This window comes from Anabrus simplex, chromosome 2 (genome assembly GCF_040414725.1).
Source record: "Anabrus simplex isolate iqAnaSimp1 chromosome 2, ASM4041472v1, whole genome shotgun sequence".
NCBI lineage: Eukaryota > Metazoa > Arthropoda > Insecta > Orthoptera > Tettigoniidae > Anabrus > Anabrus simplex.
Window position 1 is genome coordinate 555,074,886 of NC_090266.1, and position 13,469 is coordinate 555,088,354.

General features: G+C 42.6%; 1 protein-coding gene across 2 annotated transcripts in view; it reads left to right on the plus strand.

Moving 5' to 3' along the window:
* Positions 1-13,469, plus strand: part of LOC136863599 (vitellogenin) — a 419,790-nt gene that overhangs the window by 221,030 nt on the left and 185,291 nt on the right. For both annotated transcript variants that reach the window (XM_068226214.1, XM_068226215.1), the window contains exon 9: positions 4,442-4,610. In XM_068226214.1, the coding sequence (XP_068082315.1) occupies positions 4,442-4,610 (169 nt within the window). The remainder of the gene's footprint in view (positions 1-4,441; positions 4,611-13,469) is intronic.

Genomic DNA, 13,469 nt, shown 5'->3' on the forward strand with positions numbered 1-13,469 from the left:
CTTCCCATCCCTCCACAAGGCCCCTGTTCAGCATAGCAGGTGAGGCCGCCTGGGCTAGGTACTGGTCATACTCCCCAGTTGTATCCCCCGACCAAGAGTCTGAAGCTCCAGGACACTGCCCTTGAGGCGGTAGAGGTGGGATCCCTCGCTAAGTCCGAGGGAAAAACCGACCCTGGAGGGTAAACAGATGATGATGATGACTTCCATATGGCAAACGACTACAGGGAATGAAGCGCAGTGCACGTGTTGTCAACATTCTGACCCACCCATTCAACCAAACAACTGCGCACGTTCGACTCGAAGACCAACTAACAGCGGTCTACACTTCATACGTAGGGCACATGAAACAGCATATCGTAATCCTAGCAGCAACGTGTGAGCACGTACTGTACGGTTAGCACGAAAGCAAACATTATGTATTCACGGGATGATTATGTGAATATGGTACTACTTTATGGCGAAGCAAGGCAAAATGCACGGGAAGACAGACTCTTGTATCAAGAACGATATCCTGGACGAAGGCTGCCAATTGCAGATATATTTCGACGTGTTGAAAGACGGTTGTGTGCGACGGGGTCATTTCATACATTACCCCCCGTTCGGGATGCTCCAGTGACGTCTGGAAATAACGACGAAGCTGTTCAAAATGCAATTGCATACAACCCGCACACAAGCTCACGGGCCATAGGAAATGAACTGAACATCAGTCATGTATCTGTACTGCGAATATTGCACCGCCATAAATTCCACCCTTTCCATCAACAGCAGCACCAGGAACTTCAAGGACATGACTTTCCAAAACGGATAGAATTTTCGCAATGGATATTACAAAGAGTTGAAGCTGATGCGAATTTCTTAATGGACATTCTCTTTAGTGATGAATCCAGATTTCACAACAACGGAACTGTTAATCGTCACAACTTCCATTACTGGAGCGTTGAAAATCCTCACTGGATCAGGGGAGCTCGATTTCAGGTACAATGGGGTGTCAACGTGTGGTGCGGGATACTAGGTGACAAGATAATTGGACCATATTTCTTCGAAGGAAACCTCACGGGACGACGCTATCTAGAGTTTCTTCGTGAGTACCTCCCACTCTTATTGGATGATGTGCCCCTTATGACACGGTTACGGATGTGGTTCCAGCAGGATGGAGCTCCCCCACACTGGTCGTTGGCAGTACGGAACCACTTGCATAGGACATATCCTGGACGATGGATTGGACGAGGGGGTCCGGTCACATGGCCGGCTAGATCACCTGACCTTACTCCACTCGACTTTTTCCTCTGGGGTTATTTAAAGGAAAGAGTCTATGAGCAGGAGCCTGAGAGCCCGAATCATTTACGGCGGCTCATCACGGAAGCCTGCAGGCAGATTCCACCACATATGTTGCACCAAGCAAGAATGTCTCTCCTCCACCGTGCTGAGATATGCATTAACGAAGCAGGTGGTCATTTTGAACATTTGCTTCATTAATCGAATGGCCATGCATAAGCCCATCGCACCGCTGTCGGTACAATCTCACTTTATTGCAAATAGCTCTTTTAAGAGCTCCTTAAAAGACAAACATAGCTGAATACCTGCAATATGAGAACTGATCATGATTTAGATTTGTCGTCAACAACATGACTCTCACGAACATCAACAACGCAATAAAAAATATTCGTCGGGCACAGGACTCGAACCGCCTACTAACGAACACCGGTAATCTCCTCTAACGTTTAGCAAAAAAACTCGGCTATCACGGGTTGCTGTTTAGCGCTGTTGTGTTGCTGCCACTTCTAGTCATTCACCAATAATATTCTCTGTACAGGACGTTTCTGCGACACATAATTTTCACGATTATTTACCATCAATCGGTATTTTATTATTAATGCTGATTTGCTTGACACGAATAAACGAATTATGGAAAGCGTTGTAAGAGCAGACATCGTAGTGAGTAGTCAAGGTCAATATTTTTAGGTTCGACTATAATCTGCGGGTTGCATAAAACTGCGTGAATAGGGGCAGCTGTACCACCCGGTATATAGATTTATTTATTTATTTATTATTATACCTTTTTAGGTGGCGAAGTTAGGGCTCTTGGCCCTCTCTTACACTTAACCACTGTAGTGATACATCATTGGAAGTAGAGCTTAAGTATGTAATAATATATAGTAATTAATAACCTACACAATTATATATTATACTTTTATAACTCACATTCATTCGATCATCCAGTCATACAAGTTAGCTGCATTCAGCAGGTAATCTCGGCAAGCAGTCTTAAATTTAAGTAATGAGGTGGTATTTCTGACAATGATAGGCTGGGAATCCCAAAGTCAAGAACCCGTCACAAGAAAAGAATTGTTATACATGGAGGATCGATGAACAGGAATAGAAAGGGAGGAACCAGAGTGGGTATTACTGCTGTGAAAGGAGGACAAATACTTAAGCTGGGATGAAATGTATAGCGGTCTGCCTTCAGAGAGCAGTCGGTATAACTGTATCAGTATGTGGTTTCGTCGTTTATTAGGTTTCAGCCATGTAATAGTGTGATGTATGGGGTGACATGTGTATCATAACTCAGACTGCAAATACATCTAAGGCAACAGCGGTCGCTGAAGTTTCGAAGTCTGCTCTTTTGTTGTGTCTACAAGAATGACGTCACAGTAGTCAAGGACGGGAAGCACTACTGTTTTTATGAGTTCGACTCTCACATTACACGGCAAAATATTGCTGTTTCTTGTAACTGAATGAAGTATTCAAAATATGTTTTACAAACACTTTTAATATATTCAGAACAATTGAAAGTTTCGTTCATTGCCACTCCACGATTTCTCACAGTTTGGCTGAATGAAATAACTCTGCCATTCGGTATAACTGGAGGAATAGTTTCGTATCGTAGTGTGGTCAACAATTTTTCAGAGCCAATAATGATTACTTGTGTCTTGGAGGGGTTAAGATGGAGGAAATTTTTCAAGGAGTAAGCATTAAATCGCTGAAGGTCAGCATTGATGCCTGTTGTGACTTGAGGCAAATTAGAGATCTTAAAGTGACGGTATACTCGTATCTGTAAGTCTTCCGCATATGGATGGTAGCTACAATTCCTTAAATTAAATAAAATGTCGTTTATATACAAAATAAAGAGCAAAGGGGCTAAAATACTGCCCTGCGGAGTGCCAGCCTTTCTGGTTAGCTAGGTATAGGTTTTATCAAGGGTTATAATCCGTTGTGCGCGATTTTTGATGTACGATGAAAAGAAATTAACAGTTCGTTGATCGAAGTAGTAAGATTCCATCTTGTTTAATAGAGCTGGATGTTTATAGTGTCAAATGCGCTACTGAAATCGAGGAGAGTAAGTATTGTCACCAGTCTTTGGTCCATTGAGTGTCGTTTGACCTCAGTCACTTTAAGTAGGGCTGTTGTGCTATGTACCTTTTGGAATTCAGATTGCAATGTGTCTAGGAGAGATTGGCTGTTTAATTATTCCAACACCTGCTCATGAACCAGACGCTCGAGTGCTTTGGAAACTGCAGGTAAGATAGAAATTAAATTTTAGTCGGATGGTTGGGAGCAGTCGGGTTTCTTAGGCACAGGGATAACATTGGCAAGTTTCCATAGTGAAGGAAAGGTTCCGTTTTTAAGGTAGTAATTAAAAATGTTTGTAATGATTGGTGAAAGAGCACCAATAATGTTGTGTAAGAAAGTTATAGGCATATATCATCCACTTCTCTGGCTTTTGATTTGATAGAATATAATACATTTTGATTTTATTAGTAGCAACGGGGTGGAATGTGAAATGCAAGCCATCCTGTGATAAGCACAATCACTATACCGGCGTGCTAGCCGGCCGTGTATTGGAAAGATGCGGTATCCAACTGATGAGCCCATGCCGCACTCGGGCGAAACACTGGTAATTTTAGAAGATTAAGTTTCCCGAATTTTATTTACAGTATAATATGTTGTTCGTAGTGTAAAGTGTGGATATTATTTTCATTATTGTTACTGTCATATATGTATTTACTACAACACAAGCAAAAATATGCAAAGCTTTGTGAAAACGGGTGAACCCCACATACAAGCTTTAGTTGAACTATTTTCCTTCATCTGCTCACTCAGCACTTTGATCTTCTATTCACTCGATTAATCAGGAGTAAACATTCACTTCCGTATCTTCACATATCCCCTTTCACTGTAGTTACTCTATCAGTCCCTCCATCGTGCAGAAATACAGTAGCTTATTTACCCACCGCTTTATTTATTTATTTATTTATTTATTTATTTAAAACTTAAATTTTCAGAGAGGCAAATTCTTACTCTCAACTGCATTTTATTATATGGCTTTTGATATTTGGAAGAGATTAATTCTTGCTCTACTCTGCCTTTTGAAATATGACTTCCGTCCGCCCAGAGTTGCATTGAATCTGTCCAATAACTGACCGATTGTTATGTTTTCCAGAGAGGTGTTAAGGGATATTTATGTCATGTGTGGAACCAACCCTGCATTCACAATAATCAAGTCATGGATTACTCAGAAGAAGATTCGAGGTGAAGAGGCAGCGGAAGTGATCGCATCTCTCCCAAGTAACCTTCAGACTCCCAACTCGGACGTTATTTACCAGTTCTATGTGAGTATTGATCAATAAGTAACTGTACAGCTGGCAGCATAAATCTAATTCAGGGCCGATGACCTTCGATGTTAGGCCCCTTTAAACAACAAGCATCATCATCATCATCATCATCATCATCATCATCATCATCATCATCATAATCATCAAATCTAATTCATATCTTGTCCTTCAGACATTAAGGCTCTTTCGGCTTTCAAATGTCAACATTAGGGAATGGCAACGTGCCGGGAGTATTTACCCGAAGCACGAGCTCATCCTACGTATGCGAGAGCTTCATGCTTCACTGTGGAAAACGCCGGAATCATTATATACACTGCTATGCCGGTACTTTCGAGCTCGGTTACCTCGAAGTCGGGAGTGGCTCTCCCTACCGGCCAATGTCTGTCTTGTCGTATGTGGATACGGAACCTAAGTGATCCCGTTCCAAGGGTGCGGTGTGTGAAAAGAACTCTGACAAGGTTATCAACTGACACTGGAGAACATAGAACAGGTGAAAGCAAAACTAGGCGAGAATATTTACATTTCACCAAATGTTTCAAATAATTTAAGTTCAGTTTAGGTAAATTTTCCCAAATTCTGGATCCTCTGACAATTAAGTGTCTGCAATGTTTTGCTATACAAGCGTATAAAAGTAGTTCCACTTCATCTCTCAGTAGACACATCTGTGTCAAATTCAGGCCTAATACGGTTCACAAAGAAACCAAGACAACATTTTAAAGGCATGTTTACTTTTCTGTACCCTCGATTTTAAGACCTGGCAAACAAGCTGCTCAAACTGGGAGCCATGTACGGAGTTGTAACTGCTAAGGCCATACTACCACCAAAAAGTACAGTCTTGCGTCAAATCCACACATTTGCTGATCAAGTAAAAGGCGAGATTTTACCTCGAGTAAAGGAGGCTATTCATAAGAAACAGTTCTATCTTACAACAGATGTGTGGACTGACAAATAGAGACGGTATGATCTTCGGACAGTTACGTCCCACCACATAGATGTCAGTTCGACCTTTCAAAAAATGTGCTTTTCACAGCTATATTCCGGAAGACAGAGCTAAAATTGGGTTAATTATGGGAGAAAAACTAGAAACCAACATGAATGGATTAATATTCATAAGAATGAACATGAGTAGAGAAGATAACCTGTATCTCAGACCAAGGGATGAATATTAAATCATAATTCTTCAATTACAGAAGAGTAGTCTGTTGTGGCCATTGAATAAGTACCTTTCTAAAGCACTTATTTGAAAAGAAGAAGGAAAGAGATCAACTAGATTGTAGAGAAGTGTATTTGACTATGGAAGTATCGAAACGCACCATGGCTCATTTGAAAAAGAGTGATTTGGTATCAAAACTAAAATCGACTATCAACGTACAGAGATCAGGTAGAAGAGCAGTGTTCCAATGCTGGAAGCCTTAATGACAAATACGACGTATTCAAATGTTACTAGGCAGCGGAAAAACAGGATACACAATGGAAGAAAGAAGACTGAGATGGAAAGAAGAAGATGTTTACACTCTTCATTTAGTTCCCCTTTTCCAGCAAAAGGTTTGAAATATTCGGAGGAAATAGAAGGTGGTTGTCAGGTAGGTATCTGCCTAAACAGAATGTTTCTGATGTATCTAAAAGACCTATAGCTATTAACTCCATTATGTGAAGTTTCAGGCTGTGAGGACAGTGAAAAAATGACCACGTTATTTCATATCACTTATGCTGGAAGTGACACTGACACACCAGGTTGGAAAATTTCTGTGGCCACATTTCCGTCCCTTAAAAATTTTGTCGACTGAGGTGAAAGAAGAAGTTTGTTTCATCGTCGGAATCGATACTTCAGAAATCCCGCAGTTCGGTTTCAGGTGTGGCAGGTCGACTCTACGGGCAGTCCAATGCCTTCAAGATGATAGAGAGGAGGCCTTGTTACAACTAGGAGGGAAACTACATGCAATATTCATCGCTTTTTCTAAGGCTTTTGACATTATTGACAGAACAATCTTGCTGGAGAAATTGCAGAAGATTACAGGACCGAGTTTCCACCTTCTTCCACTCATCAAAAACCTTCTCACCAACTGGATTGAAATTAGTGATGGCATTGCGAAATCAAACGCAATCTCCCAAACTATTGGGGTTCTCCAAGGTGATCCTCTTACAAGGGAACATCCACAATGGTGAAGTCGCCGATCGCGATGAAACTTAGCAAACACATTGAGGTACATGTAAAAACAATGCCAGCATCAATTTTAGGCGCCAACATTCATTAGCGCGTTAACTAAGGGGCCGAAAAGTTGCGACATTTCAAGTTCCGCGCGAACAGCGATGAATTCCTCCTGACCAATGCTTAGCCGGAACACAGCTTTGTGCCACACCTCTGCTCCTCCTCCCCTCCACCCCGCCTGGTTCAGCACCACTCGTTTCCCTCTCCCCGCGCTGCCGTCTGCTTAGCTGTCGAACAGAACCTGTGCTACACTGCGTACGCTATCAGCCTTCCTCATAGCTCTCCCTTGGAATTTCCACATTGTATAGGCAGCTTACATTTTATGAAATATTTATGAAAACGTTTGCGACGAGTCCTTAAGGGCAATGTCACTGAGCGTGTCAAAAATTCTTTTTCAACTTCAAGCAAAGCACGGAAGTCACGGTGAAGAAGGTCCGCTGAACTTTCGGGAGCTGCAGCTTTATGACGCGATTGAGGGTGAGTGTTAAGCAGTCAACTATTGTCAAATAGGTTTTGACGCTCACGGGGAGATGTCACACTGCGGACATAGCCCGTAATAACGCAGATTGAAGCGTGGTCTTTTGCGCTGCATGTGAAATTGTAGGTTTATGATATGTTGATACCGATAACTCTGTCCGACTCGCTGGCTGAACGGTCAGCGTACTGGCCTTCGGTTCAGAGGGTCCCGGGTTCGATTCCCGGCCGGGTCGGGGATTGTAACCTTAATTGGTTGATTCCTACGGCACGGGGGCTGGGTGTATGTGTTGTCTTCATCATCATTTCATCCTCATCACGACGCGCAGGTTGCCTACTGGTGTCAAACAGAAAGACCTGCACTTGGCGAGCCGAACCCGTCCTGGGATATCCCGGCACTAAAAGCCATACGACACTTCATTTCATTACCGATAACACTCTCGTTGTTTTTAAACGAACAGTTGTGTTCTCCGTTGTTCCTGTCAATACATATACACATAACAACGTGTATTTTAGTTATTTGTTTTATTTCTCCTCGCAAGCGCGAGGAGAAGGAAGGGGAACGTGCCGGGGACAACCACTTGGAGGGTAAAAGGCGGTGCAGAGGGTGTGTCTTCAGACGAGAAGTGTGTGTGCTAGCTTAGCATTGGCCAGCAGGTATTCATCGCTGATCGCGCGGAACTTGAAATGTCGCAACTTTTAGGCCCCTTAGTTAACGCGCTAATTACCGTTGGCGCCTAAAATTGATGCTGGCATTGTTTTCACATGTACCTCAATGTGTTTGCTACGTTTCATCGCGATCGGCGACTTCACCATTGTGGATGTTCCCTTGTTAGTCCTCTGCTTTTCGTTATTGCAACAGCAGATATTACAGAGGTTGTAGAGTCAAGAAATGTCAAATTGCTCATGTATGCCGATGATATAGCCTTAACTTCCACATCGGAGTTAGATCTACAAGACAACTTTAACCGTGTGATAAAATGGGCAGAAATAACTAAATTAAGAATAAATGAAGAAAAGACTGTTTCTATGACTTTCGTAAGAGGAGGCAAACGTAGATCATTTTACTTTGATGACAGGCAACTGAAGTCGGAAACGCATTTTAGATACTTGGGAGTCACATTTCAGACACTTGGAAACCGGTTTTCTCTCCAGGTTAAGGAACGGTTAAATGCTGCTACCAAAGCAATAAGTGACATTCAACATATAAGCAGTTTGTCTCTACATACAGCCATAGAATTGTTTCATTTAAAATCAGTCCACTAATTTTATATGATCTGGAAAATATATGGGTGCAAATGAAGAGTATAGAGAGTCTAAAATTGTATTTTATAAAGAGAGCACTTTGCTTATCTAAGTACGTGGCTTGTTTATGTGCTAACGAGAGAGCCGTATTATGTGAAAGAGTTGCGTCTGAAGCATTTGCTTGCAGCCACTCCGGCATATAAGGAACACATGAATGAACTTCAGAGAAAGAAGGACGAGGAGTTCTACCTGAGTAACGCAGTGACTAACCGTGTGTGGACCCCGGGAGGTTACGAACTAAGACATTTAGTGTCTCTCAGTCCACGGGTTTCATCATAAACTATGCTTAACTATTGTCATGTTCCATACAGCGACTGTAAATGCAGAAAATGTGGTGAACTCTGTGAAAATGTTTTGAAGTGCAAGTTAAGGACGGAATCTTTAACAAAGTTCTGTACGGCGGTTTGACTGTTTTGATTTGTATTTTATGTATGGCTATTTGCTGCAATAAATATTTCATCATATTCTAAATCAGATATTAAAGAACGGTAGAATCGAATCTATATTACTGTAAATCACACGTCAATGGTAATTTTCAGGAAATGTGGCAGAAGAACCGTCAGAGAAAAAAGTCTAATTGACCTCGACTTTGACGAGTGGCTTCTTATTCCTGGAGGAAACGATGAAGTTAGCAGATCTATATATATGCGGCCATTGACGTTAATATTGCAGAAAAACAGTTTACTTCCTGGTGGGGAAAATATGAACATGGGTACCCAAAATTAGTGATGCTAGCCACAAGAGTTCTACGTATTCTAGATACCAGTACTTCCAATGAAAGGAAGTACAAGAGAAAAGAACGCCACTACTTCCGCAAACCAAGGATGCCATTCTCACTGTGCATAATAAAGCAAATATCTGAGTCTGGAATCAGTGTGCTTTTTGTACTGGTTCTCCTTGCATTTTGGTAGATATGAGCGCCGTATTATTATTTATGACACATAGTTGCAACATGTTAAAATAGAAACAGATTTTAGGTGTATTAAGAGATAATATACTATAATATACAGTACCGGCCATAAGTACTTTGTCATTCATATTTTCGACCATAGATACCCATGATGCAAAAGAAACACCAGACCAGTTCATTACTTTACCTGCTTGTGTCTGAGTAGAGAGTTCAATGTTGTTAAAGTTTCGAACGTAGCAGTAAAGTGGGACCGACTGTTTACGCGGAGACAGAAGTATTTTGACACATGAGATTTTACTTATAACAATGATTTACTTACGTCTGAGTTCCAGATCTTTCTTTCACCCAAAGGAAAGAGTATTCATCAGTTCCTGGACAAGCAGTGATTGCGGTTTTGAAGAGAGGTAATAGCCAAGCACAAGTTGGAAAAGACTCTGGCCTTTCTAGACAAATTGTAAATGTTTGGAAGAGAGTCTGCAATAACCGCAGAACACTGTTAAATTAGCCTAGATCTGGTTGCCCTAGAATTGTTACCCCTGCTGTTGAGAGTCTCATTCGAAAACAATGTGTTGCTGATCCTCGTACGATGGCAGTAGCTGTACAGAATAATTTAGAAGAAAATATAAGATCGAACTTGGCTTCACTACTATGAAACGGTACCTCAAACATCAAGATTTAATGGGCAGACGACCAAGCAAGAAGCCCTTGATTTCAACAATTAACAGGAAGGTCCGACTTACCTTTGCTAAGCAATATGGTTCCAGGACGAACAAGGAATGGTGTAATGTACTATGGAGCAATTAGCATAAATTTAGTATGTTCAACTCGGACGGAAACTTCAGTCAACTCCAGTTAATACGTGCAATGGCGCACGGTACCAAAAACCCACAGTAAACCATGGTGGTCTTGTAAAGGCTGGGGGCTGCTTTTCCAGAACTCGAGTTGGTCCACTGGTAAAAATTTAAGGTATCAAGGATCAGTTTGTATACGGCAGGATCATTGAACAACGTATGGTAGTGTATGATAAAGAAAACATGCCTCGTGAGTGGTCGTATGAGCATGACAATGATCCTAAACATACTGTACGTACCTATCGGGCGAGTTGGCCGTTCTAAAAGGAAGGCTAAATTATGGAGGGGACACGTACTGGCTGTTGTAATAAATATAAAGTCAGAAGAGAGTTCATTGAAATTAAATTTGTTTGGTAATGCAACATTATAGCCTACTTTAAAGTTTAACCCTTTCCTGATTCCTATCCTTTCCTGTCTGACTAGGCTGGGATTCGAACCCACTATCTCCCGGATGCAAGCTCACAGCCGCGCGCCTCTAACCGCACGGCCAACTCACCCGGTAATTTAAAAAAAAAATATCTTCTCTTAGGGGCTGCCTGGCCGAGGCGGTAAAGGCGTGCTCGGATCGCCCGGAAGGACGTGAGTTCGATTCCCCGTCAGGAAGTTGAAAAATTAAGAAACGAGATTTCCACTTGCGGAGTTGCAAGTGGAGGTTTACTCAGCCTACACCAAAAATGATTACCGGGTTAATTCCTGGGGGCAAAGGTGGCCGGGCATAGAGCTAACCACTCTAGCCCACCAAGTGCTGAGGTTACGGATAGTAGAAGCCTTTACCTTCCACCCCTTCAAATGCCTTCATGGCCTGTACGGAGATGACTTTGCTTTTATATCTTCACTTACAGTCATTCGATTTTACTCTTACTGACATTAAATAATTTGGATACGAGTTACGATGATAATGATCGTATGGCTTCAGATACTGTCTGGAGGCATTTTCATTTGACGCCATCTGGACTGCCTGCGCGTTAATTTTGACGTTCAGTCTTACTGTACCGAATGACAGAGTAAAACGGATCTCTGCTGGGCGATCTGTGGCTGAGTTCTTAATAACTTTTGTCGGGTAAACATCAAATGTGTCCGCAGAGATCTTTTACATACCGACATCATACGGCATGGAGTATCGAATGAACTTCCTCCGCCATTTTGATCAACCGTTTTGGGAGTCGGAGAACGTTGATAAGGAGGTCATGACACAGGCGCATGCTATGGACCGTGAAGTCTCTGTCGTCGGTTAGGAGAATGTAGGTGTCATCTCCGACGAGACATCTATCTCAACTGCCTGGCACGGCCCTGTCAGAGTGTATCGTGAGCCTGGTACATGCATGCACAGAAATGGTGTCCCGATATAAACAAAGAATGACGTCCCCCCACCAGCCCGCTTAACGCATTGATGCAGGTAGACAGCTCGCTAAAAAAGACTATTGTAATTGAAATGTGCACAGTGGTGGATATATAGCAATACACACACTGTGCATTCAGCACTATCCATTCACTCCCTTCCCCTACTTCTCGGTACTGGAGTGGCCTTCATCACTACCATTCACTCCTTCCCCTCCTTTCAGTACTGGAGTAGGACAGTGTTGATTGTTTATATCGGGACACTATTTCTGTGCATGCATGTACCAGGTATGACCCACGCTATGTGAACCAGTTCGAGACGCTTTAGCCTGTCAGGGCTGGATTTCTTGCGATGGCGCTCGAGTGCCGGACCGCATCTACGTCCTGTTAACCGCTCATAAATGGCGTACTGGTATTTTAGCGAATGCATTGCTTCCTTTAGCTCCAGACTTTATCTCCAGCAGGTTAACGATTTAGCGCACCAAGCCGAAGTCGTTCAGGCGTGATGTCAGAGGAGGCCTCAGATCACGGTTTTGGAGTGACCTAAAAATCACCGGATCACAGCGTTTTAGAGAACATATAAACGACCTTTGAAAGAAAATTGCTCGACGTCTATACAGATGACCTACCGATGAATGCAGATCAGTTTTCGGGTTCATGTTCTCATGGTCTGAGAAGTTCTCACGCAGGGCGAGGACTGTTTCCGCAACTTGGTGGACTGCATGCCGCGGAGAATCCAAAGAACTCGGGAAGTCCAGGGCGTGTGGAGAAAGTCATACTTGCGTATGCTTTATGCTTTTCCACTTTAATTTGTGTTAGGAAGTCAGGTTTATCTTCCAAATATTAATATTCATTTGTGTTACTTTCATGTGTGCCATGGGCCAGGTAAGGCCTAAAACTAACCCACCGATTGTTGGACACAAATAATTATCCATTTCTTTTCTATCTAATTCGTTATAACGACGGCCGTAAGACGGCTACCTCATAACCTGTAACGGTGCTAGAAGTATTAAAGGCGGGAGTGGGGCTTGAACATACCCTTTACGTGAAAGACACACACTCAGGCCCCTGAGCTACGTAGACACGCTGTGCAAGTACGAGAATATTTCTCTCTGATTTTCCCGGCCCAATCTAAGTTTGACCCCAAGGCGCTGGGTAGAATGATTTCCACGTTTTCCATGTATTTCTACAGTGTGCATACCAAAATTGCCGGTAGCGTTAGTATGGATTCACCCCACACGAAATTCCGCGTGGCGGCTATAAGCCTCCTGTTACATGCACTATGGAACTTTTAACTCCTGCGACTAAAAGAGGTGGACCATCAATATTATTTCTCGTTCTGTATATCTCGACCGAGCTCGATAGCTGCAGTCGCTTAAGTGCGGCCAGTATCCAGTAATCGGGAGATAGTGGGTTCGAGCCCCACTGTCGGCAGCCTTGAAGATGGTTTTCCGTGGTTTCCCATTTTCACACCAGGCAAATGCTGGGGCTGTACCTTAATTAAGGCCACGGCCGCTTCCTTCCAACTCCTAGGCCTTTCCTATGCCATCGTCGCCATAAAACCTATCTGTGTCGGTGCGACGTAAAGCAAATAGCAAAAAAAAAAAAGAGTATATCTCGATGAGTGTAGATATAGAATCTAACGTGTTACAGATGGAAATGCATACAACTTCGCATCACACAGGGATTAAGTAGTTTCGGAATACGAGGGACGTTGATAGCGGTTGATTGCTTTAAAGTGAATTTCAACCTTTAAAAAATATAATTCA